Source organism: Aspergillus affinis (genome assembly GCF_023601865.1).
Source record: "Aspergillus affinis strain CMG 70 chromosome Unknown NODE_76_length_176809_cov_89_000192, whole genome shotgun sequence".
Lineage (NCBI taxonomy): Eukaryota > Fungi > Ascomycota > Eurotiomycetes > Eurotiales > Aspergillaceae > Aspergillus > Aspergillus affinis.
Window position 1 is genome coordinate 94,258 of NW_026515857.1, and position 26,601 is coordinate 120,858.

The window sequence follows — 26,601 nt, forward strand, 5'->3', positions numbered from 1 at the left end:
TACTCGCTAATGTGTACTGAATACTAAGCATACTGCATTATCGAATCGTTCTCTACAGAGCGATGCTGGCTCGTTTCTACTCTATGAAATCCTATTCGAGAACAACATCAACACAGGGCCACACACATAGACAGGACGAACAGTCGACCGAAGAATGCGCCGGAATATGCATCGATGCTACGCAAAGGCTAGCATCACTGACCATACAGACCATCGAACCCTACGAGCCGATGGACCTCCTGCCGTGGAGGTACCAAATCTACTATCTATATATCGCGGCAACGAACTTTCTGGCGGTCATGTTTGGACTGGACCTTTTCACTGAGTCGGTGTCGCAATTCTGGCAAGACGTATTATCGACCCTGTGGGCCCATGAGCATCTGAGTGAATATGTTCCACAATACATACAGAGCTTTGAAACGCTTTCTTCGAGGATTCTGAAAAACGCAATATCCCAGTCCAGATGACGCCAAATACCACCAGACAAGAAGACAGGCTGTATCACCTTCGACAATATGTACCAGGAATTCGATTTCAATCTCGACCCCTTTCGGCTTGTTTTGGACGCCTTAGACGGTTAACTATCGTGAGAAATGGAGCTGTAATTGGCCATCAATTGGTATACAGATTGGCGCCGAGAAGTATGCTATGTCTCCTTACAGATGGAAGGTTGGGATAAAACCCTGATACTAATTTGTTATTTTCTAAACTTATAGTACGCTTGAGCCTTGTATTTACCTGCCCAGGATTTTCAAGCAGTGCTCTCACGAATAACGAATAAAAAAGCCCTCCCCTAGGCCAGAGTGCATGACCACAAGCAGGAGCCTTGCGGGCGCGGAGAGGTCTCAACACAAGTGAACAAACGAAAACCGAGACACTAAACAATTTCACTGACCCTTGGTGACGCTAGAGAGCGAGATCTCCTCTTAGTGCCCGCGTTTCATTGGAACTAGGTTCGACGAAGCCTCTGTCTCCAGGGGCCTGGGAACTCCAGCCGAACGTCTCGTCAGCAGTTCGGCGATGACCTCCTCGACCTCGCTCTCAATACGAAACTTCATGCATCCCGTAGATGCCATCAGGCGTAGTGCCGTGATCCACTGTGCAGAACAATGGACCTCTAGGTCGGTGTCTTTGCCCTCATACCGGACGGTGCACATGACGCGATCATTGTTGCGGTAGCCACACTGTGCCCCAATAACGGCTAACCATCGATGATAGTCCAAATCGACACAGTCTATACGACCATCTGGAGTGTATCGGTGGAAATTCCTCTTGAAGCAATAAAGCTCAAAAATGCCAAAGCGGCGCGGCTTGTCGACGTGATAGACGGAGACAAGCCAATTGGGAAGCGTTCCGGCTGGCAAGCTGATGCTGCGAGAGCTGTTATCTCCTCTTGTGCCCATGGTAGGCCCGGGAGATGAAGCTGATGGTATCAAAACACGGAGTAAAGTTGGATTGAACCAGCAGCAAGTGGGATGATCGAACAAAGACGACTAAGGAGGGATTAGTTGCCTTGAAGAATGTAGGTGCATTGTTGTCTTTTATACTTCTACCACTCCGATGAATCATGTTAAACACTTGAGTACTCCCAGGATAACGTCTCAATGACAGGGAGTTGTTCGTCTGCTCTTTAATGGAACATATCACCTCTTTCATTCCCCGCTTGGAAGTCCCATTTACCCTTTGAAGATACCGCGACTTGCCCGTATCCATTCCCTCATCCACTTGCGAATCCATTCATCCTGTATTCCCGGGACCTCCGAGAGTAGGGCACTTCTGCACGTGGTTTCGCTCGTCTCCGGGAATGCAGGATCATCCTGGCCCCCTAGGACGGTTTGATAAAAGGGTGTTAGCCGGCTAAGTCGGTCGCCAAACTCGTTCCATTCGTCATGACCATTACGGTCTCGTGTAAAGAGCTGCTCTTGCAAACGAACTAAGTCGAGCCATTGATTTAATGGTACCACGTAGATGTCACTTAGCGAGGCTCGGCGACACTCTTCCAGTATAATAGGTAGCATGAACCTCCAGCCCGAAGGCTGGAGATTGACCGGGTGATGAACGACGGGCGTGTCCCTGTGCACGACTTTACCATTCAAGCAAAGTTCAACCAAGATACGTGATAACAGGTCGACTGGAATCCAGTCAATATAACTCATTCGAGGGCCGAGCGAGTCTGGGAGAGCTCCAAGATAGAAAGAGCCCACAATCAGGCTCGGTAACCATTAGTTGAAGTCCCAGCGCGATGAGAGCTGCGTCGGCTCCGGGACATAAGTCAGGCGTGCAATGGATGTGCAGATATCTAGTCGTTTAGTTGCATAGTCTAGTAGATGCTCGGAGATGTATCGGCTCTCTCCGTAGCCATTGACAGAAGGTCTATTCAGGTCGATGACTCGCTCTGGAACTCTCCGTGCCGGATCCTAGAAACTAAGAAGAGCACCGATCGAGGACAAGAGCTGCCGTTGACGAACAGAACCGAATGAGATTTACTAAGCCGTCGAGCTAGGCGGAGAAGGTAGCAAGGGGCCTATTCAGATCGATGGACCATTCGTTATGAACGATCAAGGTCACCGTTTGGTAAAGTTCTTCTAGAACATTCCGTTCAAGGCCCATGTTCTCACGAGATAGATCAGCTTGCAAAAAAGTCAGATGACGAGCGTCTAAATCGGTGCCTAAGCCATGATGTCTATCCTCCGGGATTTGCGCCGCACACTCGCTGCTGATACCCGCAGGGCAGTAAACATGACGCACTGCAGGTGATTGAGGAAATTCGTACAGGAGATAAACACCAAGTGAATCCGTGCCTTGTGTAAGAAGCACGAAGTGTTCGGTGGGGGTCTGTCGGTCTAGAGGCGGGCAAGGGATATGGTCAATAATGTCCTGGTACAAATTCAGGGTGACCCTGCGCTTCGAAAGTAGCTCGCCATCATAGGAGGGATCAGTCCGCAGTTCAATCTCGTTAATCCGACGTATCAAGGCCTGAGAAAGGGAATTTACGGTGGGATGACGGTAGACCAAAGAAGTCGGCAATTCTTCGATACCGAGACCGTGTTTGAGCTCTCTTGCGATATTCAAGGTCTAGAGCGAGTCCATTCCACGTTCAAAGAAATCGTCGATCAAGGTCAAATAATCCTATCCGGTATTTAGCTTCATGGTGTCGAGGATGAATAACGAGACCAATTCAGGATCATGTACTTCGGCCCGAGTGAGTACACAGTCCCTAACAGTGTCGGCGTCGTTATACGTCCTGTTGATCTCCTCTTTGTACAGTTCAGTCGTAGCACCACGCTGGATTGTACTCTTCCCCAATCGCCTCATGGGAGCGGAAGGGTCCGTGAAAAGGATATGTGACTTGGTGATCCGAGCATACGCCGGACAATTGTTGTTCGCCGCTTCAACGCGTGGCCATACCTCCTCCGTGAATGCATTCGGGTTGAATTGAGCTTGTTCTGTGTTTACCTCGAGTAAAAGAGCTAACTGTAACCGATGGACACCAACGACCAAAGCACCGCTGATTTGCGGGTGACGCATGATCTGTTGCTCCATTGAAAGAGGGTTGACTTTCTCCCCATTCATCAAAACAAGGATGTCATCACTGCGAGCGACCCATTTCCAGCGCCCAGGATCGCTTGGGTGAGTTACAAACAAGTCCCCCGTAGGGTATTGGCAGCCCGGTGTACTGACGTTATGTAAACGTCAACTGCTGCCTCTCGAGTCGAGTATTTCGAATTTCGTATAGCTCATGCTGTTCACCCAGGACTGGCCGCATTTCTAGCCCAAGGTCAGGATGAAACTCTAAATAGCTCCAGTCACTGGGTTTGCAAGGCGTCTGGGACATTAACAATGGAACCAATCCGAGCTCTGTCGAGCCGAATTGGTTCTGCAGCGGTATTTTCGCGGCTACATGATCCCCGATGTGTTGGGGCAGATCTCCGCCAGCATAGAGTATACATTCTAGCCGTTTAGCGCAGTATGTTATAAGATCCGGGGCCTGTGCTAATTCCTCGATAATCGAGGGAGCAAGAATGGCGACATTGAAATTCGTCTGTTTTAATGCCCGAGCCAATCCGGCTGCCCAGGGAATCCCGGAGGAGGCAATTGGCGCCACCATGACCGTTTCAAAGGGCACTGCATTCATTAAGTGACATGCAAGATAGGCGCCCTGCAGACTTTGTCAGTATCTAGTAGGGTTCGTATCAATCCCAGGGTCGCTTTGGTCACGACATACATGGGAAGGAGGCAGCATGGAATACAGACGCCTTCCAGTGATGAGATGATTCTGTCCTCTGCGGCCTCTTGGGGTTTCATCGAGAACATTCTCATTCCAGCCACAACTGAGGCATGAGTGAGGGTCATCAGCCTAGGCTGTCCCGTGGACCCGGAGGTGTGGATGGTCAGCAATGGTTCCATGAGGGCCTGCGACAGTGTTTTTTTCGTACAGGACGGGCGCGGTATCTGCCTGTAGGAGGTCTTCCACTGCAGGAATATTCAAAACACGCAGCCCTCCTTGTTTTAGAACGGTATGAGCGGCACCGGGACAAGGCGTGGGCGTTATCATAGTCTTGCACTGCAGCTCATCCAAGAGTTGTGCATGGGCAGCAGCACTGTTCCTTGAGGAGGGAAAGAACGTCTGGAGACGCAATTAACTTTCTATCTTAGCAGTACCCAGTAGAAAAGTCCGAGTCACCAACTGTATAGCCAGCTTTGATAGCCCCCAAAGCGTGCGCAGTATATCGAACATCATTAGGACCGATGTACGCCAGGGCTTCGAACGAGCATCCATGCCCAATGCTGCCAATCAACCACCGGCCGACAGCATTGGTCATCTTGGCTAGCTCGTAGTATTTGATCTTGTGATAGCCCTGGCCATAGTCTCTTGAGCATCTTGGAAACTCGCGTAGATCGCGTCAGGTTTGGACGCCGCATAGTGGTCCACGATATGACGCAAGAGGTGCTCTGTTGGCTCAAAATGATCACATGTACTCTCAGTCGTCATGGTTGACTATTTCTACGGTTAACGGAACACCGACAGATCGCGAGAAATCTTTCCGCCAAGAAGAATGTACCGGCGTAAAGCAACCAGAATTTTTCAACACTCTGCCAGGTACTCTTACGACCGGTTTGGGTCTAAGTCTACACTAATAGCGGATGGTTTTTACAGCAGAGACTGCTGTCAAAGGAGACCAAGGCAAAATAGTGTAAAGTTATGGATTGAGTTTCTCGCAGCAAGCGTCGGGAAGATGGAAATGCCTCGTACGTCACTCACTAGTATATTCCTGCCAAAAACGTAGACACGCCTCCGACAGTAAGGGATAGTGCACGCCATTACCAGAGTGGAAATTGGGCCGTGGCTTACGACAGTGTTGGCGGAAGTTCACGCCCATTCGATCAGCCATTCAAGGTCTCGCCGACAGCCATGGCAGTCCTTGATCTCGATTCCCGGGATTATCCTCTTTCGGCGAGGGCCTGCGTCGAGGCTATTCACATCCCTTGGGTGAGTGATGGCTGCCTGAGGCAACAACACGACCAGCGAGCTTCAACGGCGGAGTCCTTCGGATCTGCGACGGAAACCAAAAGGAAGCGCTGTTATAATTAATGCGCACCCCGAAGACACGCGCAAGAATGTCAGGTGCGACAGCAGTTATAGTTGGTGAGTAATACTACTGCATCAGTTGCGTGACCGAGATTAATGCCTGGCAGGTGCTGGAGCTGGAGGGATCGCAGCTGCCACGCAGCTTGCTCGAAAAGGCTTCCAAGTGCAAGTTCTGGACCGCCATGAGAGTGTCGGTGGTCGATGTTCGCTGCTCTACAAGGACGGGTTTGTGAGTCTTGCTGGCCATCATCCATCCGACTTCCAGTCGCTCACGCAATCAGCGATTTGACCAAGGACCGTCGCTGGTGCTGATGCCCGAACTGTTCCGCAGAGCCTTTGAAGACCTCGGGACTTCGTTGAAAAATGAGGGTGTCTCCATGCTGCGATGTGAGCCCAACTACTGTATCTGGTTTGCGGATCATGATTCGATCGAGCTGTCAAGAGACATGCCTCGCTTGAAGGCCGAAATTGAGAGACATGAAGGCGCCGGGGGCTTCTATCGCTTCTGTGCTTTCATGGCAGCGGCTGGATATCAGTACGAAATGTCGATGCAAAGTGTTTTCAACCAAAGCTTCCCAACGATGTGGAGCATGATGCATCTATCCTTGATCAAGGCGGTCCTGGCTCTCCGGCCGTCCACCAGCTTCTACCAACAGGCGGCCACATTCTTTCGCTCGGAGAAGATGCGACGCGTATGGAGCTTTACGAGCATGTATCTGGGTATGAGTCCATATCGCGCGCCCGCAACCTACTGCATGTTACCCTATGCCGAGATAAGCGACGGCATCTGGTATCCAGAAGGAGGCTTTCAAAAAGTGGGTATCCCCTTTCCTACGATAGCTCCATGGTTTTGATAGCCTAGGGATAGGTCCTGCAAGCACTCGGCGAGGTCGGGACGCGCCTCGGGGTTAACTATCGCCTCAATACCCCGGTAAAAAAGGTGCAACTTTCGACCGATGGCCTCACGGCGACAGGAGTTCAACTCGCGTCAGGAGATGTCATCTCGGCGGACCTGGTGGTAGTTAATGCTGATCTTGTGTACGCATGCAATCGCCTCCTGCCACCGTCTTCCCATGCCCGTCGCCTGCAGGATCGATCCGCTTCTTGTAGCAGTATCTCCTTTTACTGGTCATTCGGCGAGGAAATCCCCGAGCTCAAACCACACAATGTGTTTCTAGCCGACAAATACCGCGAGAGCTTTGACACTATCTTCGACGAGCAGGGTATACCGGAAGATCCGTCATTCTACGTAAATGTTCCAAGTCGAGTTGATCAGTCGGCTGCACCAACAGGGAAAGATGCCGTAATGGTGTTGGTGCCAGTGGGCCATCTGCCAAAAACCACATTCACCGACGTGGAAGAGGAAAAAGCAAGATGGGAGTCCCTGGTAGCCCGGATGAGAGACACGGTGATTAAAACAATCGAGGAACGTACTGGGACACGGGGCCTCCGATCCAAGCTCTTGAATGAGCAGGTCAACACACCCTTGACCTGGCGCGACAGGTTTAATTTAGATCGCGGCGCAATCCTTGGGTTGTCGCATTCATTTAACAACGTGGGATGTTTCCGTCCGCACATCAAGCACCCTCATATACGAGGATTGTACTTTGCCGGGTGCAGCACCCAGCCAGGAGCTGGAGTGCCGGCTTGCTTGGTGAGTGGCAGGCTTGTCTCCGAGCAAATCGTGAAGGATTGGAAAAAGAGAGACGAAGCGCAATTCTTCACCAGCTGGAAGTTCCTGATGGGTCTTGCCATGCTAGGCTTACTGATGGCAGTAATGGCGTCTTTTCCTCGTCGCGTTTGATGGTTTTTCAGTAAGGCAACGTGACACAACAGGCTATTGAAGCAGAACAGTTCATGTAAACGATCGGTTTCTATCAAATATACCTTGCTGATACCAAACCTAGTCCTAGGTCACAGCTTGGCTCTTGTGTCAGATACTGCTCGTCCGAGAAGAGGAACATGCTTCTTCCACAACTCGTTGACCGTAATCTTTTCTATCGTACTCTTCTAATCCCATGCCGCTCTAAACTGGCGATTCTGCTCCTGCCATCGCTTTAACTCCGACGCGAGCCAGAGTAAAATGCAGTCGGCACACTCGGCGACCGCCTCCTGGGGCGATAGGTGGCCAAAGGGTAGTAGCACTTCGCGGACTCGGCCTACAGGGACACCACCGCTGCCTCCAACCCCGGTGCCCGTCATACGCAGCTTGTCCGCCCACAGCTCGAGTTGGCTCACAAATGAGCGCCTCCCATGCTGTGTCCAAGCCCGGGGGTTATCAACTTGTTCTCCAAAAATTAGTGATAAAGAGACTTACTATATAAAAACTCACATAGAATCCTGCTTATCTGTTTGGAAATGACCCTCCCATTGACATCAGATGTTTAGTCCCTTACTTCTATTGAATAATCTCCGGATACCTCCTTCCCGAGGCAACCCGGCGTGCCATGTAAGGAATATCGGGTGATTATTTCGTAGGTCCTAGCACGAGAAACTTGATTCTTCGTCTGACAGGCTCGCGATGCAGCTGAATAAAAGAGGCAATGGACCCGAACCCCGGTCCGATCAATGGCAAATTTTGAATTTTTTTTGTATTGCCGGCTCATAATCCTTGTCATAGTCTTCTCTAGGAGCGTAACGCAGCGGTTTAAACGTTACTGATTTTCAACAGGGAACAATATTTAACATTCCATACCATCAGATATCTTGTGGATCTTTTGGCAGCTTGCAGAAGTCTGATATGGGTTTAAAATTTCAATGTTTGAAGCTTTGTAGAACGCTTTCTGTCCAATCTGAGCCTTTGCTGATACAAATCCACGCCCAAGACTAACCGTATAACCTGTTTGTGCCAACTCTGGATTAGCGACTGAATGGGTATGCGGCAAACCATCCTGCTCCATGAGCGAAATTCTCTCCAACAAGAGAAATAAGACTGTTCCGTTTTCCGCCTGCGACTGGATCGAGGCAAGGACCGTCAACGTTTAATCCCGTCGACGAATGGAGTGCTTGCGTATAATTCTCCTCGTCAACTACGGTCCCCAAAGCCATCGCAAATGAGAACGTAACCTCCTATGTCACCAACAAGTCGACCTCCATCTGAAAGTCTATCCGTAACCCTCTTGCCTTTCTAGAGTCTTGCCCATCTCCAGCAAATTGTAGCTGCAAGGGGAGAAGATAGGGATCTGCTCAGAGGGGCAAATTCCAGGTATGGGCACAGAATTGAATGCAACTACCCGGAACAGGCAGTCCAACCAACTAAAACACATGTTTAGAATTCCGAAGAACAATTCCTGCTCTACAACACTTCTCGGGCCTGCCTAGACTGCAAGGATGAGCTGATCAATACTGGCTCCCTGCATGATTTGCATGGAACGGAAAGATTGTAGTAATCTTGATTTAGGTGATCGTTTAATCGGTTGACTGGGTAATATTCGAAGCTACCACGGGTCCACGCCGACTGACTTCGAGATAACTATCTGGCTACTTCATCATTTTTCAAACTTCCCTTCTCTTGTATGTTTGAACGACTTTTATCTCGTTCACAAGAAACAATGGCCGGTCCTTCTGTCATCGTCATTGGTAGGTAGCATCAATGCACCGCCAGTTGCCATTATTCTAACTATTCCAGGCGCTGGGGCCGGAGGGCTCGCGGCGGCAGCTCGGCTTGCCCAACAGGGTGCCAAAGTGAAGGTGATTGAGAAAAACGACTGTGTTGGCGGGCGGTGTTCGATCATCCATGATAATGGCTTTGTACGTGGCAGCAGAGGAATTGGAAGTCTTACTCTAATGGCCACAGCGCTTTGATCAAGGCCCATCACTCGTTCTCATGCCGGAAATTTTTCTCGAGACTTTCCAGGATCTTGGAACCTCAATGAACGAAGAAGGCCTGGATATGCTTAAATGCGAGCCGAACTATCGAATCTGGTTTGCTGACGGCGACACGGTCGAACTATCATCCAATCTGTCTCAGCTCAAACAAGAGATCCAGCGTCACGAAGGTCCGGACAGTTTTCCCAGATTATGCGCGTTTTTATCGGAGGCAGGGACATACTATGACTTGGCTCTCAATTATGTTCTTCGCCGAAACTTTCCGTCGATACTGAGTCTGCTGCAGCCCAGGGTTCTACTGGGGTTGCTGCGCATGCGACCATGGACCACTGTCTACGGTCGGGCCTCGCAGTATTTTTATTCTGATAAGATGCGAAGGGCTTGGACATTTGCATCGATGTACTTGGGTATGAGCCCCTACGTAGCGCCCGGTACCTATGCTTTATTGCAATATACAGAGACAGTTGATGGTATCTGGTATCCACGAGGGGGGTTTCAAGCTGTGGGTTCCCCTTCAGCGTCGATCTTTGGCTGCCAAATCTATTTTCACGAGCCCTAATGATGATTTCCTCTCTAGATTCTTCAAGCCCTTGCCGATGTTGGCAGCAGATTTGGCGTCCAGTACCGGCTGAACAGCACAGTCGAATCAATCATTGTCTCCAAAGACCACCCAAAGTCGGCCCAGGGAGTACGGCTCTCCTCTGGCGACGAATTATATGCAGACATAGTTCTAGCCAATGCGGATCTCGTATATGTCTATAATGAACTTCTTCCCCCCTCACCTCAAGCCTGTGCCCTTAAGCGCCGGCAGGCCTCGTGCAGCAGTGTGTCATTCTTCTGGGCCATGGATCGCACATTGCCACAATTGAATGCACACAACATTTTTCTGGCTCACAAGTACCAGGAGAGTTTTGATGCCATTTTCAAACATCACAGCATTCCTAACGAGCCCTCATTCTATGTGAATGTTCCGAGTCGTGTCGACCCTACAGCTGCGCCGGCTGGAAAGGAAACCATGGTTGTCTTGGTTCCAGTGGGAAATCTCACTTCTGCATCGGTCGATGAAACACAGACATGGGAGCAAAAAATTCCAGCTATTAGGAACTTCGTGTTGGAGGCACTTAAGATGCGAGCAGGACTAGGGGACCTCAGCTCAGACATCCTATCAGAGAGATATGAGACCCCGGCTACATGGCAGTCTAAATTCAATCTGGACCGCGGTGCAATCCTCGGACTGTCACATAGCTTCCTGAATGTTCTCAGTTTCCGTCCAAAGACCAAGCATCCCGATATAGAGAACCTTTATTTTGTCGGCGCAAGTACGCATCCGGGGACTGGGGTACCCATCTGTCTAGCAGGGGGAAAGCTGGTGGCACAGCAGATATTGGAAAACTACGACAAGGCCGAGGAGGGTTGGAGTTCATCAAGCTTTCAAATTATCATGGCCCTGGTTGCTGTCCTAGTCGTGACGATATCGCTCCTTGCAAATAATTTGTCTAGTAACGGCTTGTTCGTGTACTTGCCTGAACACTAGCATCTGTTTCTCACAGCCTCATATGACCCTGGGCTTCAGTTTGCACTTTTTCGAACGTGTTTCTGATACGCTTATGAAAACCAAATGTCATTCAATCTGCTGCTATCGTCTGAGGTAGATATCTACCCCAATCCCCCCCCAAAACCAAAAAATAAAAATAAAAAAAGCTCGCTTTCACTCGGTCCGCAGTTCCCTGTACGATCGTTGACTTTTGATCTGATCTTCCGGGAACCAATTGCCGTGCATGCCGTACGGCACTCTCTGGGGCAAGATAATTCTGGCCACAACATCTTTCATTGACCGTGCATCGATGATCCACAGCTCGCTGCGAGAGTCTGGCTTTGGTTGCCCAGATTCGTCCAGCTGCGACTCGTCAAATACATATGTCACAACCCACCCGTCGTCCTCGCCGTGGCCTCGATGGCGCGGTACGAAAGAGCATTCCTGTGCATACCAACCGCTTGGAAGCTTGAAGACTTGAATCGGGTCATCGGGATCCGTAGACTGTATGATCTGGTGTATTGATCTGGTGTCCACTGCACCATGGATCTGAAGAGGTGGGTCTGTTTCACCCCGTTGAATTAGTGCCTTTACGTTGACCTTTACCAAGCAGTCAATTCTGATCCCAGTTACGGAGGCAGAAGCGAAGTTTCCTTCTGTCATTGAGCTTCCGTAGATGAATTGAGCCGCTTCCATCTCGCGATGCCGGGGAACGTGCGGAAATTCGAAAGGAATTACCGACAGAGCCCACTGTTGTGTAATCTCATCCGAAATTTGATAATAGTACAGACGAGACTCGGGTTCGATGGCGCACACAACCTCAGGGGGCGTCAAGCATCCCATAGTGTACAACGGAGCAAGACTATTCTCGCGACAGAGCAAAAGATGAATACGTGGACCATCAGAACATTCTTCGTCCCAGGTGTTGGCAGTGTGGATGACAATGCACGGTGAAGTCTCATGCCAGCGGACCCGCTCGGGGGCATGTCGAGGAAACACCCCTAGTCTTGTTCGTCCTTGCGGGTTATATTCAACAGCCGACTCATTGTTACGAACCTTATACGGGTCTAGAGAGACCGGGCAGTCGATGAACACGGTGTAATGGGAAGAGACGCCAAAATCGTGCATCAGCTTTCCCGATAAAAGCCCCGGAACCGGCTGGTTGAGACGCATCCCTGACGGCGACATGCCAGCAGGGACGATGGAATACTGGACAAAAGGGGGCAGGAAGGTGGAGTGAAAGAGAATCAGCTCCCCTGTTGCGTGGTCCACACGAGGCTGATATACCAATGCTTCATCAGTATCTGCTTTATGTTTCAAAATCATGCACGTCATACTAACATGTGCCGTGGTCATTTCCTTGTAGAAGCCCTCGATGCCCTGCCCTCCAAAGTAGGGCTCGCATGCGCTGTCATCCGTGACCTTTCCTTCGCCTTCTGCACGAGAGCCCGTAAACCATCCAACTGTCTTTAAAGACGGCAGAACGACCCTCATCGGAGGCCCGATCTCATTCGTTGCCAGCACTCGCCCATCATGATGGACGATATTGGTATTCGCGGCTCCTACCCTCTTTATTGGTCGGGCGATCAAGTTCAGAAGAGACGCACAGACAATTACATAGGTACGAAGCATCTCAAACAGGATTTGGAACCGAGAAGGATTGGGGTCGACCAACGTCGCCATGCTCGGTATAATGGGGTAAAGGGCTTGGTTCTTTCTCGTGGCACAGTAGACATCGGTCAGAACATATTGGTTGGTAAATCGCGGTCGCGCACCCTGACAGCCCGCGATTCGTTCAAAGAAAACTCCCGTCAGCATTCCATCTCCGTCAAACCAGTGGAGAGCGCCGTGGCTATTGTCATCTGCCAGTGGATTGCTGCCGTTGCGGACATATTGACCACCGATAAATTCGTCGGGGATCGACCCTTGGAATTGACAGGGAACAGAGGAGAGGGTGGTTCTTATCGGGGTATAGTTGCCTTTTAGATACCTGGAAATTGTCAGTAGAGAGAAGACTAGATCCTATAAACCATCTCGTACGGGTGTCTTTCACTGCGTTTAGGCATTCTTGTATGTGGTGTCTCTTAACGGAGGTCAGAGCAAAGGCTAGACAGAAACATAAGTCCCCAAAGGGATCATAGGAAAGGATCAAGGGGAGCAGCGAATTGGGAAAGAGATGTTTTTATGATGATTCCATGCGTCTAATGGAACCTCATTGTAACCTGGAGAGTTTAGAATGACTGGTTTGCGGCAGGTTGCCTGTCGATGACTCCATCGGGGCGAGAGGAAGCAAGTTTCGATCTGCGTAGAGACAAGAATGTCCAACACATTAGAATTTCAAGGACCCAATGGAACATGCATCCTGAATGTTGGTGACCCAAAATGGCAATGGTCCTATGGACGCCAGACTCACTCCGTCGCAACATAAGTCAAAGGATCCACATTCAGGCCCAGAAGTGAAAGACTATCGCTTCATTACTTCCGCCAGGGCATCAAATAACTTACATTCTACGAATGTCATCATGGGTCTAGCCTACGCTATGGTGTATGTGACCTACCTTTCCAACTGAATCTTGCTGATAGGGTCAGACACGTCCATTACAACATACCCTTGGCCATAACATTAACCTTGCTCTCATGGCCTTTCCTTACGCGCCTGGACTGGACCAAAATCTCAATTCTTATCGCAGTAAGGAATCCTCTAGAAATTATTCGCTTCTTTTCTCATATTGCGATAGGTATCAGTGCTTGCAACCATCCCTTGGGACTCATACCTCGTGCGCAACCAGATCTGGACGTATCCACAAAACGCAGTCCTTGGCTATACACTGTTCTCCATTCCGCTCGAGGAGGTCTTCTTTTTTGTTATCCAGACATACAATACCAGTCTGATTTACATTGTGCTAACCCGACGATTGGTCTTCTCCGCGTATCTCTGTGGACCCTCTCCTGTCTGGAAAACCGCTGGATCTGTCTTCCTCTCCATCCTGACGCTGATGGGTGTTCTTGCCATGTTTGCGACAGGGCACTACACCTACCTAGGGCTGATTCTCTCATGGGCGTGTCCGTTCCTTTTATTACAATGGTATTTAACCGCTGTTCCGGTCTTCCAGTAGCGCAGACTTATGATATTTCGAAGGACTTTTTCTTCCGGTTTTCTTCTCGCCTTACCCTCGCGGGAGCTTGTATCATCTGTGGCAATTCCCACCATTTTCCTGTGGGTTGTTGATACTCTTGCTTTGAGAAATGGTCACTGGGTTATTGAAAATCCCACCAAACTAGGCATTCAACTCTGGGAGGGATTAGACATCGAGTATGTATCTGGCCAATGTCATGCGGGAAGGCACATTCCAACTAAAGCAACCAGAGAAGCAATTTTCTTTCTTCTTACCAACGTCCTGGTCGTGAATGGTCTGGTAGTTGCTGATCGTGCTATCGCCCTCAGGCATTTCCGACAGGCTCATTCCACAGGAGATGTCTGCGATGGTCCATTATTTACCCGCGTTTTGTTCAACGATATTGCCCGAGCGGGGATGCCTGACGCATCCTTGGTTTCCCATCTCTCTCGCGCCGTCAATTGTCTAGCGCACTCAAGTCAAAGCATGTATATGGGGAGTGCGATGTTCCAAGGATCTCTCCGGATAGACCTGATTTACCTGTGAGCGGTAGCCCCCCTGCTTTCTGTAGAAAACTGACACCAACTGGACAGTTATTCGTTTTGTCGCGTGGTGGATGACCTCGTGGACGAAGGTGAGGGCAAACCGCGTGCACGCGCCGTGGTGCAGCAATGCAATGACTTGCTTCTTCTCAAATTCGCTCATGCGCGCGAGTTTCGAGAGAAGATCGGTGCCTCGGCGCTGGGTTTAGGTGGCCCTGCTGAGCTAATCGAGGCTATCGACAAACTGCCAGTATCACGGCTTACGATCCAGCCTCTGCAGAGCTTACTCGAAGGCTTTCGCTTTGATCTGAGCTTTGATGCAAAGACAAATACTTTTCCCATTGCTCACGAATCTGACCTAGACCGCTATTCCTACCACGTTGCCAGCACCGTGGCCCGATGTATTCTTGACCTCGTATTTCACCATTTCTCCACACATCCATCCGCTACAGACCCGTCTCTCCGTCGTAAAGTAGCCTTTGCTGCTGAGCAGATGGGGAAGGCGTTGCAGTATGTCAATGTGGCTCGGGATATTGGCCGCGATGCAGCAATTGACCGTGTCTACCTGCCGACGAGTTGGCTGAACGAAATTGGTCTCTGCCCTGCGGATGTTATTTTTTGTCCTTCAGACCCTCGTATGGAGAGACTACGATACAGACTTATCACCCGAGCTAAGAGCCTCTATTCTGAGTCAGAAGTGGCGTTTCAGTATCTACCGATACAGGTTCAGGGGCCTCTGCGAGCAACGGTCGCAAGCTATATGGAAATAGCGACTGTCTTGGAAAAAGGCGTTCGGCCACGTAGGCCCAACCAGAAGCTGAAGCTGTCGTTCGGGCGACGACTGGTTGTCGCCTATATGGCCATGAGCAATATGGGACTCTCCACGTGTCGCAGTTAGTGGCTATCGATTGATGTCATGTCGATCCTCCATATGGGAACAATGTAATTGAATACAGAATGCCAAAGATACTCTCATGCCTTTTACTAGCAAGGCCAGCGTTTGTAGCGAAAGTATCATTGTCTGGAAACTTCATGTACCTGTTATTGACCTATGCGGTCATGGCCATCGCTCGGCGGCACCGGCTAATCGTCTGAGGATGCCGCCATGGCCTGCACCTTCACTTGCCACGGACGCATGTAGGTGACCATCGTCCAGCTCGGCTGCATCAGTCATCCGAGAGATGAAGAATTTCACGGCGGTCGGCCAGGGAGGCGCGCTTCTCATCTAGTACCACGCACTCGTCGTATGCGCAGAAATTGTACACGATTAGGGAGCCAACCACATCCGGTTCCCCCACGGCGAGGTAGATCGCTATCAGTGACTTGATCTGGGGCTTGACGCCACCCTGTCGGTTATCCGAGTGCAAGCCGTCGAAACCATCGACGATCGGAGGCGCCAGATCCGGTAGGCATATTAACGTGCTTGACCCCGTAGCCGACAAGGGACGTCTGTTCCTGTATCATGTTCCGGTGGACACTGCCCACATGGCCAATGTGTTTACGCCCGGCCCACGAATGGCTCGCAGCGGCCGGCTGTAATCGAACATCTACGCCAGGCCAACGTCCAAACACATGTCCAGTTTGTGCCAGTGTAATCCTCTTCCTACGCTCGGACGCATTGTGGATTCTCGAGAACGGACCGCGTTATAACAAGGAAAGGACCAGTCTCCAGCTGTTGTTGCTGGCCGTCCATCGGTCCTTGTCGAATAAGGAGCTGGACGTTGTCGTTCGAGCGGTATTTGCGTTCTGGGAGGGGGGGGGAGGGTGTGGTTTCTGAAGAGAAGGAACGGATCTATGTCTAGTTAGCTTTGATAGATGGATCAATCCGGTTAATACTACATACGCAGTGGTCGTTGCAGTGGGCGATGGTTGACTTTCTGGAGTTGAGCAGTAGAAGTTGTGGGGAAAGTCCAATGATCATGCACGCTGAGTCATCTGTGCACCATTTCCCTGCATAATTCAGCTCCTACCGACTCGGGACTAGTGTCACCTTGGCAAGCCCGTTACTATCAGGGAGGATCTACCTCCTGTAAACATCTCGATCACCGTCGTATACTATCAATTTCTCACCGGGCCAGGTCTTTTGAAGTACCCCCACGGCTATCTACGTCGAAAACTGACCTATGTCCCAAGGGAAAACCTCGAAACTTCGATCGCTCAGGTACATTCATACGTCTACCAAATTACACCAGATATCTGTCAACGAGAACACCGATCATCTACGGTTTTATCAATACCTCCAAATGCTTCTGAGTCCTGGGCGCATATACGTCGTTCCATTCCATGTCAGCGCGTGTGGTGTCGTATAGACTGAATTCCAGGCTGCGGAAGATATGCCCGAGGACCAGATATAGCTCTGCGTAGCCCAGACTATGAGGGCTAAGTTAGCTGGAGAATTCACCATGGGGTTAAGAAAAAATGAGCCATACTTGATACCGAGACAGCCGCGAGACCCACGGGAAAAGGAGACAATATAGCGGTCCAGATGATGAAAGTCCTGCCCAAGCCACCTCTCTGGCTTGAATTCGAACGGATCCGGGAAATATCGGTCATCTGTATTGTATAACGAAATGGCACATCGAGACGATCATTCGTCATTCTGCGCCTGGCAGCTTTCGCGCTCTCGTGTTGTCTTCGAACCTCGGCTCATTCGATCGTGATCCATCTAGCAGGGATTCTGTATAATAACACTCAATTCCACCGGTCACTTGTCGCTCGGAACCTGCTCTGTGCCTTTGGCTACCTCCTCGCTGGCAGTGGCTGCAGCCTTGCTGCAATCAACACATACCGGCTTTCAATGGATTCTCAACTCTATGTCCTTGAGGGCAGTCTCTCACTGGTTAAGAGTGATACGTGGAATTGGCTGTGTATTTTTGCCTGTGTGGCCCTGTCGACGGTTCATATATGCGATCTTTCAGACACCGAAGGAGATAGAAAAGTCAACCGTCAGACTCTCCCGATCGTCCTGGGGATAAGAAAGACATCGTCGCTGTCATCGGTGATTATTGCCAAGTGGAGTCTGTTTCTGGGATTACCTGCGTTGTCTTCCCATCCAAAATGCGCCGCCGTATGTGTGGCGCTTGGGACACAGGTCGCCTTACTGTTATGGCGGAGCAGAATTGATGAAAAGGCCGTCAAGCAGGTCTATTTCTCTTACACGGGCTGGTTGTCACTTGTCGCGCTCTATCCAGTGCTTTTACGGTTCTAAGCATTGCGTTTGCGCGCGTAGGGGTCCTTTCCCTTGACGCACGACAAATGATGTTTCCTTTTCATTCTTGCTTTCTTTCCCTTCTTTTGTCATTTTTCTTTTCCCGTTCTTTCTCTATCGGAATGCTGTTCTTGTTCTTTTTTTACGATTTTTTTTTTTTTTTTTTTTTGGCGATTGAGCAGACACAGAGCCCCAAAATAAAGATTTTTAATGATTTATATCTACTGTATGTCTAGAGGGTAAAGGTGGAAGATTACCCCAATTTAACCCATAGTGACTGACCTTGCAAAGAGAGATTAAAGGCGCTGTAACCTAGTCTTACCCTGTTTGTCTCTAAAAAAAAAAAACAAAAGGCAACAGATGGATGGATGCCAACCGGAGATTGTTTACCCGCGGCCGATCTCTGCCCGATTCCTCAGGCAGCAGGGCACCAAGGCACCAAGGCCCTAAGGCTATCACCATCTTAATTTTGCCCCCAAAGAATCGAGAAGCTCTTCTCCTGTCGTCCTCTTGTCCTCTTGTCCTCTTGGCCTCTCCTCATTCCTCTCCCCTTCTTCGCCCCGCCGCATCTTCCTTCGTCGTGTCTTTCCAGACGATGGACTTACATTAATTGACTCTCCCCTAAGGGTTGCTCTACCAGGCCGCCATGTTGGTGGGGCGCTCCCATTTCCTCGATGAGTCGATCGGGCCTCTGAGATCCAGACGAGGTTGTACAACATGCAAGTAGGTGGCGATTCCTTTGTCTCCCTAGTTCTTGGTCAATCGTTTCTGATCGCCGAGTAGAGCCCGTCGGGTCAAATGTGGCCAGGAAAAGCCCGCGTGCGTGCGATGCAGCCGCACCGGTCGCCGCTGCGAGTACAGCCGACCGACCGCGTCCTTTGCTTCTGCTCCGGCCACGCGGACGGTTCTCGACCATCCCCTGTCCTCCTCGCCCAGCACCGTGTGGCGGGAGCGTCGCGCCTTTGCCTACTATTTTCACGAGGCGGCCGTGTCCGTGGGGGGTGCGCTGGACGTCGACTTTTGGCGTACGATCATCCCCCAGGTGTGCCGGAACGAGCCGGCCGTGTGGGATGCCATGATCGCGCTTAGCGCGCTGCTTGAGAGCCCCGATCTCTCCCCGGACGTGATCGCCTTCCGTCGACACCATGGCCTCGGTCTCAATGAAAACCAACGAGACGCGCTGGGCTGGTACTCGCGCTCAGTAGCGGCCGTTCGTCGACACATTGAGCGGGGCGGCGTCGACCTCTTCGTCGGCCTGGTGACCTGTGTTTTGTTCATCTGCATTGAAGCCCTCATGGGAGGCATGCGGGAAGCCGTGCAACTCTACGACCAGGGCGTCCAGCTCATTCTCACATTGCGTGGTCAAATCGCAGGTGGCGTCGTGACGGGGACCCAGGCTTCCTTGCTGGAGGACACCATCGTTCCCATTTTCGTCCGGCTCGGGATGCTCTCAACGCACATCATCGCCCTCCCCGTGAACGCCCTCCTGGCTGCGACCGAACATCCCACGGTGACGCGCTTTCCGTCTCTCAAGGCGGCCCGGGAGGCGATCGTTCTCCTGGCCGCCGAGGTCCAGCTCTTTGAGCAGACCTGCAACGACTATCTTCTCATGTCGCAGGCATCCCGGGTCACGGACGAACTAATGCAGCAGCAGCAGAGTCTATTTACGAGGTTGCAAGGCTGGTACTCGGCTTTTATCGCTTTGACGGAACACCCATCTAATCCCGACCCTTCGTCACGCCCGCTGATGAGCACTCGTGCGTTGCTCCTAACGTATTACGATATGTCCTTCGTGATTGTCGCAGTCTGCGTGATGCAGTCACGGCTCGGTCATGATGCATGCTTACAGAACTTCCGAAATATCGTCGAGCAATCGCGCATCGTTTTGCAGGAGCTGTCGCCCGGGGATGGGACTCCGCCGCTGTTTACTTGCGAAATCAGCGTAGGCTTTCCCCTCTGGTTCACTTGCCTTCGCTGCAGCGACCCGATCACCCGGCGTGCGGCGCTCTCTCTGCTGCGGCGAGCGCACCAAGTACAAGGCTTTAGTAACCGCGACCACGGGGCGAGGGTGGGGGAATGGGTGATCATGCTGGAGGAAACGTACGGGATGGCGCTCAGCGCAGCCCAAACCACGCACCAGACGAGGACACTGGAAGCACACACTGCCGTTGTCGGGCACTCCTCCCACACTCGTGATATGGACGACCTCAGCCACCTCCTGAGCACCCTGGATCTCCAATTGGCGACCAGTCCTAGCCCCCCATTTTCGGAGATCGAGCCCATAGCGCCGTCGGCAGAGCTCGTCCCGGAAGAGGCACGCATCCGGCCGCACGGTGTGTTTCGGCCGCGAGATGGCTTTCCGTTGGGGACCACCGAGGCAGACCTCACCAAGTGGAGTCGAAGCTCGGATCAAACGTTCTTACAGTTTTCGAGAACGGAGCGTGATCGGTCTAAAGACACTTGGCGGGTAATCTACAGCTATATACCCGTTGATTTTTAGCCATCATGAAACGGATCCCACTGCTCATCCGGCTAGGCCGAGCAGGCACGAGGCAACGCCTCGGATTGGATGAACACCGTCTTCTCGCCCCGCTGGCATGAGTTATTGCCAAGAGCGAGATGCTTTTGTGTGTTTCGACCCGGCTGTTTGGGGGTTTCCGACCATTGATGAACCTTCGCTCAAACCGCAGCTGACGGTCGACCAAGGTCACCCCGTAGAAAGATCCTAGATTGGCGAGAGTGGCGAGGCGACACGGGAGCGATGAAACGATGAAACGTCTCCCTGTGGTTCCGGCCCCTTGGCGGGAGCCCCTGCCACCAGGGCTCGATTCACGATGAAGATGCCGATTTGGCCCCAAACGGGATCATTACGCTCGTGGCTAAGCTCCATCTGGGGTTGGACCAACTAGTATACCATTAAAGAGAGTGTATTGACATTAGAGTGTAGTCACTAGCTAGTATGTATATCAGAATTATCGAGAATTATTATTAATGACACTAAAGATTCATCACATTAGTCGTTAAGTGGAGACCCTTTCCCCTCAGGATCTCCCCACTCCTTCCTGGCTCATTCCATTCCCCTAGCAGCTGTACTCCACCCACCAGCCCGTCTCCTCGTTTTGTTCCAGGAAGACCTGATCGTTGAGGACCATTGCTAGCCGAAGCGATAGGTTCTCTTTGCAGTCCACGGCGGCCACCAGGTTGGAGCGCGGGCCCGGCGTTTCCGGCCAGAAGGAAAAGTCAGCCGATCCCAAACGCTCGTTGTCCTCGTTTTCGAACACTGTCACACGTGCCGTGTGTCCGGCCGAGAAGTTTCGTTCCTCGGGGATGCTCCATCCCACGGAACAGTCCTTGGCCTCGGAGGGGAGGGTCCACGAGGCAATCTGCTGGCGTTCGGTCGTATTCGATTTGATGAGGTCAAAGTTCTCTGCGGGCTTCGGGTGATCGGTGTCGGGGAGAATGAGAGTCTGCATCTGAGGCTGGAAGAGCCTGGTCTTCTCGCCCTTCGCCGGGCAAGACCCGAGAGGAGGCTGGGAGCCGTCGTCGGTCTGGTCGGGGCAGCCATCTTGCAGGGCGCACGGGTCGACCGAACAGCAACCGCGGAAGTTGTTGAGCTTGCAGGCGTAAAAGGCCGTGCCTGCCTCGCATTGCGTGTCGTCGCGAGAGCTCAGAGCCAGACCGGAGCTGGCGGTCGTAGGCAGGGCCGCGGCGAGAGGCACGCCGATCAGGCTGGCTGCCATACAGAGGGCGGATGTGCGGAAGAGCATCGTGGATTATGCGTGGATGAAGAAATTAAGTTGCGACGAGGATGGGAGAAAGATTATGAGGAACTCAACCGGGAAGGATGAGATTAGAGAATTAAATGAATTGCTCGTAGTAGAAACTCGGGATGATTCTGGGATGCAGTAGCTCTCAGGGCGAAGTTGGTCCCATTTATAACCTCGCGACGGAGGCTGTTTCCAGTGAAGGATCAATGGATCATCGCCTAAAATTCAGACGGACCAAAACGCGGCTCGCGGCCTAACCTCCAGGTTCCAGTCCCGGATGAATCCCTCCCTCCCCCTTGGCCAGGCAATACCAAGATCGCAAGGCGCAGATCCCAATTCCCTTGCCCAGACAGCGCCAAGATGGGCTAATGTACAGCCAGACTGATAGTTCCGTAGGATTCTGCGGCTTTTCTTGCCAGCCAAGACGTGACGGCGGAGTAGGGCTGTGCTGATCACGCCCAACCCCCTATAGGATGTCCTGGATGCTCCCCGGTCGCTCCACCTGCGAGCTATTATTATCAATCCGAATTGATAACACAACATGTGTTTAAAATTGACTGTTTATCGTCCGGAGGATCAGTCAGCCTGCTGTACACCGTAGTTAACTAGTGCTGGCCTCCGAGCGAATAAGCCGACATGACATCGGGACGTGCGGCTGCCACCCCAACCTCCCGCCGCGCAAAACCAACGTTATGGACAGAGTACGGAGGATCTAGTTGGTACCTCAGGTAAGACACGCTGGCCAGGGCTCTAAAATTAAATCCCGCTCTCAATGGATCGCGATCGGAGGCTGTGCTGTGACAACGTCATGATTGCTACCGTCCACAGAGCGACCAGCGAGGCATTCCGGTGCGAGCAAGCAACGCAAAAGCGATGGGATACGGTACTATGAATAGATGAGCGGTAGAAGTTACCGGGTGATCGAAGGACCAGGTCATCGTTCTACCGTGGACAAGTCCTGTCCTCTGTTCTGTAGCGATCTCCTGCCAGCCCTGTCCGCCATGTCAAGTCCAGCGGAGTTGAAGCATGATGAATCAAATGCCCGTTGATCGGAAGCGGCGAATTCTCCGATTATTGATGTCCACTGACCATGCATTCCCTGTATTGGGAGGGATACAAGGTTCGGGATTTTATCTAAAACTGTAGTGCCAATGCTGCTATCTGCGATTTCTATTTGACTTGTCCCTCCGACACGGTCTGGAATTGTAGACCAGATCAAGGGCAGTTTGTTGCGTCGACGCAAGATCATGCAAGGGCTGGCACCAAGGGTTCATCTCAAGCAGATCGCCCCGATATTACGGGGTACTCCTATGGGACTCAAGGTTCAACCAGGCAATATTTGGATGCAGCGAGCAAGGGGTAGTTTGCCACCGTAACACCGTCCAGTGACGCCTGGATCTCGACTTCCCACAGTCAGGGGAATTCCAATAATGACGGATTTCGCCCACGCGACTGAGATCTCTCCGACATAAATGGGCTTGGGTGGGGTTCATTCCAGCGTGACAGAATCAAGTATCAAACGACACCGTGAACATGGAGATGACGATAGGTTAGCTATTAACAAGTTTGCCAGCCTTGAATACCGTTAATTGAGATGGTCATTCTTCCAAAGAATGTGCCTTTGGGGAAATCACTTTGCGAACTTGAAGACTTCTAAATTATATCGCTTAAATATATACACAGATCATCCCTCCATTAAGTCATCCCAAGCCCGCATCACTTCAACAGAGTCGCCGTGGCCTTGGCCCGGAAGTCCCGACTACTGAAGCCGGCTTTAAAGGTAAAAGCACCGGTTGGAATGCGCCAATCCTGGGCGACGACATCCCAGTAACTGAGGTCCCGACGCATCAGGTCAAAGGTCACCGTCTTGGTCTCCCCTGCCCGCAGCCAGACCTTGTCGAAGCCACGCAGCTGATTCGGGGGAGTACCAGAGGGAGCGGAGGAGGGGAACTGCACGTAGAGCTGGGGAATGGCGAATCCGTCGACATCACCCGCGTTGGAGACCTGCGCGGTCAGAGAGTATACCTTGTCCCAGAGTGCGGGATTGCCGCCGGGCTGGACGGGACGGGCCTCGGGCAGGGCGGTCAGGTTGAACGGAACCGAGGTCTTGGGGGAGAGGGTGGTCAGGTTGAAGGTCGTGTAGCTGAGGCCAAATCCAAACTCGTAGCGAACGGGGATATCGTGGGCGTCGAAGTAGCGATAGCCGACTTCCAGCTTCTCGTCAAACCAGCTCTGCCAGTCGTAGGTGCCGTTCGTGGCGGATCCGGTGGTCAGCGGCGCGTTGTAGTCGGACTCGTTGTAGGCGATCACGTAGGGAAGCTTGGCGGACGGATTCACGTCGCCGTACAGGAGGTCTGCGATGGCATTGCCGGCCTGCTCGCCGGGATAATGCGCGGCGAGAATGGCGGTGACGTTGGGATGGTCTGCGAAGGGGAAGACGTTGACGCCGGCGGAATGGGTGACAACGACGGTGTTATTGCAGTCGTTGGCGACTGACTCGACGACCTTGTTGCCGTCCCAGTCAAACTCCAACGTCTGACGGTCTTCGCCTTCCTGGCCGTACGACTTGAGAAAGACCAGGCAGACATCCGGGGATTGGACGGTGAGTAGGGACGGGAGGGAGTTCTCCGCGACCAGGGTGTTGTTCAAATAGGGCTGCACGATGCCACCGTGTCGGAGAGCGCGAGCCGTGATGGCCTCCAGAGGTGTCGACAAGGTGGTCAATCGGCAAGACCCCGACGAGCCCGAGTTCACTAGCACACCGTATTCGGCGTTGGATCGCGTGGTGGCGGCATCGATGATCGGGCCGGCGTCGTTTCCAGCAATGACAATGTTGCGAGGCTTGCGCAGGGGCAAGGCGTTTCGCTCGTTCTTGAGAAGCACCGTCGATGCAGCGCCGTGTTGGCGAATCAGGGCACTATGATTGCCCCGGACGTCGCGGTTGCTCGACCCCGTGAACTTCCAGTCATACAGCCAGTCCTTGATGGGGGAGTCAGTGTTGAGCAAGGCCACCTGAGAGTCCACGCTGGGGTAGGATGGCTTATCCTGACCGAGCCAGTAATAGGGCGTCATGATGCGGACAATCATGTCATCGATCCGATCGGAACTGACGGTACCGTTCTTGATGGCCTCCGTCAGGTTCTTTCCGAAGAACGAACCCTCCGTCCACAGCTCTCCGTACACCGTGAAGCCGCCGGGCATCGTCATGTCCATGCCACTCTCGATGGAGGCGACGCCGCTATGGGTCGCACCCCAGTCCGACATGACGTAGCCCTGGAAGCCCAGTTCACCCTTGAGCAGGTGGTTCAGCAAGTACGAGTTCTGGCAGGAATGCGAGCCATTGAGTCGATTGTAGGAGCACATGAAGCTGGCAACGCGCGCCTTGGCCGCATTGGCAAACGGCCACATGTAGATCTCGTGCAGCGTGCGATCATCCACGTTGGCCGATACCGAGTCCTGAATGTAGGTGGTTTCGTTGGCATCGGGGCGGTAGGTGGGGTTGCGCTGCGTCTCCTGCTCGTTCGCGATGAAGTGCTTCGCGTTCGCCTGCACTCCGGCGTCCTGCATTCCCAGGATGGATTTCTCCATGCAGACTCCCGTCAGATACGGGTCGGCGGCGAATCCTTCCCAGGAGCGTCCTCCGTAGGGGCTGCGACCCAGCGGACCGGCCACGGGACCCAGGATGACATGGGAGCCTTTCTGTTTATGCTCCTGCGCCTGGGCGTAGGCTCGATCGTACAGCAATTTCCGGTCCCAGCTGGCGGCAGCCGACACGCCGCTAACGAACACGCTGGAGTAGTCACCCTGCTGAACGCATTGGGGACCGTTTTGTAGACACAGACCGGTGAAATTGAGCCGAGGGATGGGCAGCACGTTGCCCACACAAGGACCCGGCTGACCCGTGGCCATCCACGCCTTCTCGTCGTCGGTCAGCTGAGAGACAAAGTGTTTGGCCTGTTTCACGGCCTTTTCCCAGCCTCCATTCCCCGTCGTTTTCGCTGGAACAAGAGCATTAGCGTGCTTCACGGACCAGCCTGGGGCGTGGGCGAGTCACTTACGAGACGGATGCACGGCGGGAGAAGCGCCATAGGGGTTCAGGACGGTGGCGTTCTCCGGGGGAACATAGCTAAACGGCGTCCCAGTAAATGGACCAGAGGGTTGGCACGTGTTGGCCTCGACGGCTGCCAGCCAGAGCGTCGACAGGAGCGCGCCCGTCACCTTCATCTTGGAGTTGGGTTGACCTGGATTGTGGATTTTGCCTGTCTTCCTCCAAGCACAAGAATCATCGTCTGCTTTATAGAACAGAGTCCCCGTCCCAGCTCCGAGAACTGATTTGCCTCTTTTGGCAGGCAGAAGCACACATTCAGCATGGCAGGCTTGAACCCCCAACCTAATCTCCACAGGTCCCCAGCTCGGAGGCTGCAGAACGAATAGAAGCCGGGGATAGCCTCGTGTCAAGCTTTCCCCACGTCAACCGAACCGATGCAGAGAGCGATTTCCTGGGGAATGACCTCATTTTGTCGGTTGGGGAAGAACCGAAGTTTTGCCGGTACGGTGAGATGCCAGAAAAAGCGAGAAGGCCCCCACACGTTTACCCCGCGGGTGGCTTTACTCTTAGTCTCTCAGTCGTTGGTCGTCGTGGAGCTTCCAACTTCCGGCATTATTGTCGAGGCGGCCGACATCCCAGCTGGAGAAATGACGGGGGTGGACTGGACTATCGGCCCGGTCGGCCTGCTTAATGCTTATGCTTCCTTGATCAAGCACCAGTGCACCACGTACCGTAGACCACGCGATTCAGGATTCTCCGATTCCCCCACAGGGTGATGTCAGGATACCACCGTTCCCTCTTAATCATATGGTCCGTAGTGGCTTTCCCAATCTCCCCAATTCCCTGAAAACTACAAGACTCGGCTCGAGGATCCGACTTCGGCCGGCATCCGCCGCGAAAGAAAAACCGGGAATTACGGAGTAGTGCGAGCAGCTACCAGGGATTCCCCACTGCGCGAATACCGGCCG

The 26,601-nt window shown here is 52.4% G+C and overlaps 9 protein-coding genes across 9 annotated transcripts; 4 read left to right on the plus strand and 5 right to left on the minus strand.

Moving 5' to 3' along the window:
* Positions 1–926: 926 nt before the first annotated feature.
* On the minus strand, positions 927–4,823 carry KD926_010084 (NRPS-like enzyme; the record flags this gene model as incomplete). The annotated part of the gene is made up of 9 exons (XM_053102592.1): positions 927–1,371; positions 1,681–2,211; positions 2,543–3,075; positions 3,211–3,625; positions 3,682–3,700; positions 3,751–4,159; positions 4,226–4,331; positions 4,437–4,627; positions 4,689–4,823. 9 exons carry the CDS (start codon positions 4,821–4,823, stop codon positions 927–929), a joined length of 2,784 nt encoding a protein of 927 aa, XP_052953963.1.
* Positions 4,824–5,619: 796 nt separating this feature from the next.
* Positions 5,620–7,394, plus strand: KD926_010085 (phytoene desaturase family protein; the record flags this gene model as incomplete). Its single annotated transcript, XM_053102593.1, has 4 exons — positions 5,620–5,647; positions 5,698–5,819; positions 5,872–6,405; positions 6,459–7,394. 4 exons carry the CDS (start codon positions 5,620–5,622, stop codon positions 7,392–7,394), a joined length of 1,620 nt encoding a protein of 539 aa, XP_052953964.1.
* Positions 7,395–9,141: 1,747 nt separating this feature from the next.
* On the plus strand, positions 9,142–10,952 carry KD926_010086 (phytoene desaturase family protein; the record flags this gene model as incomplete). The annotated part of the gene is made up of 4 exons (XM_053102594.1): positions 9,142–9,169; positions 9,219–9,340; positions 9,387–9,920; positions 9,996–10,952. The coding sequence occupies 4 exons, from the start codon at positions 9,142–9,144 to the stop codon at positions 10,950–10,952; spliced, it is 1,641 nt and encodes a 546-aa protein (XP_052953965.1).
* Positions 10,953–11,126: 174 nt separating this feature from the next.
* Positions 11,127–13,018, minus strand: KD926_010087 (carotenoid oxygenase family protein; the record flags this gene model as incomplete). The annotated part of the gene is made up of 2 exons (XM_053102595.1): positions 11,127–12,942; positions 12,993–13,018. 2 exons carry the CDS (start codon positions 13,016–13,018, stop codon positions 11,127–11,129), a joined length of 1,842 nt encoding a protein of 613 aa, XP_052953966.1.
* Positions 13,019–13,318: 300 nt separating this feature from the next.
* Positions 13,319–15,508, plus strand: KD926_010088 (phytoene synthase; the record flags this gene model as incomplete). The annotated part of the gene is made up of 6 exons (XM_053102596.1): positions 13,319–13,497; positions 13,542–13,641; positions 13,691–14,037; positions 14,092–14,265; positions 14,320–14,610; positions 14,662–15,508. The coding sequence occupies 6 exons, from the start codon at positions 13,319–13,321 to the stop codon at positions 15,506–15,508; spliced, it is 1,938 nt and encodes a 645-aa protein (XP_052953967.1).
* A 268-nt stretch (positions 15,509–15,776) lies between these two features.
* On the minus strand, positions 15,777–16,531 carry KD926_010089 (pyridoxal phosphate-dependent transferase; the record flags this gene model as incomplete). Its single annotated transcript, XM_053102597.1, has 3 exons — positions 15,777–16,065; positions 16,251–16,402; positions 16,454–16,531. 3 exons carry the CDS (start codon positions 16,529–16,531, stop codon positions 15,777–15,779), a joined length of 519 nt encoding a protein of 172 aa, XP_052953968.1.
* A 1,933-nt stretch (positions 16,532–18,464) lies between these two features.
* On the plus strand, positions 18,465–20,318 carry KD926_010090 (uncharacterized protein; the record flags this gene model as incomplete). Its single annotated transcript, XM_053102598.1, has 2 exons — positions 18,465–18,541; positions 18,602–20,318. 2 exons carry the CDS (start codon positions 18,465–18,467, stop codon positions 20,316–20,318), a joined length of 1,794 nt encoding a protein of 597 aa, XP_052953969.1.
* Positions 20,319–20,898: 580 nt separating this feature from the next.
* KD926_010091 (uncharacterized protein) lies at positions 20,899–21,585 on the minus strand (the record flags this gene model as incomplete). The annotated part of the gene is made up of 1 exon (XM_053102599.1): positions 20,899–21,585. The coding sequence occupies one exon, from the start codon at positions 21,583–21,585 to the stop codon at positions 20,899–20,901; it is 687 nt and encodes a 228-aa protein (XP_052953970.1).
* A 1,716-nt stretch (positions 21,586–23,301) lies between these two features.
* On the minus strand, positions 23,302–25,809 carry KD926_010092 (beta-glucosidase; the record flags this gene model as incomplete). Its single annotated transcript, XM_053102601.1, has 2 exons — positions 23,302–25,583; positions 25,644–25,809. The coding sequence occupies 2 exons, from the start codon at positions 25,807–25,809 to the stop codon at positions 23,302–23,304; spliced, it is 2,448 nt and encodes an 815-aa protein (XP_052953971.1).
* Between the last annotated feature and the right edge of the window lie 792 nt (positions 25,810–26,601).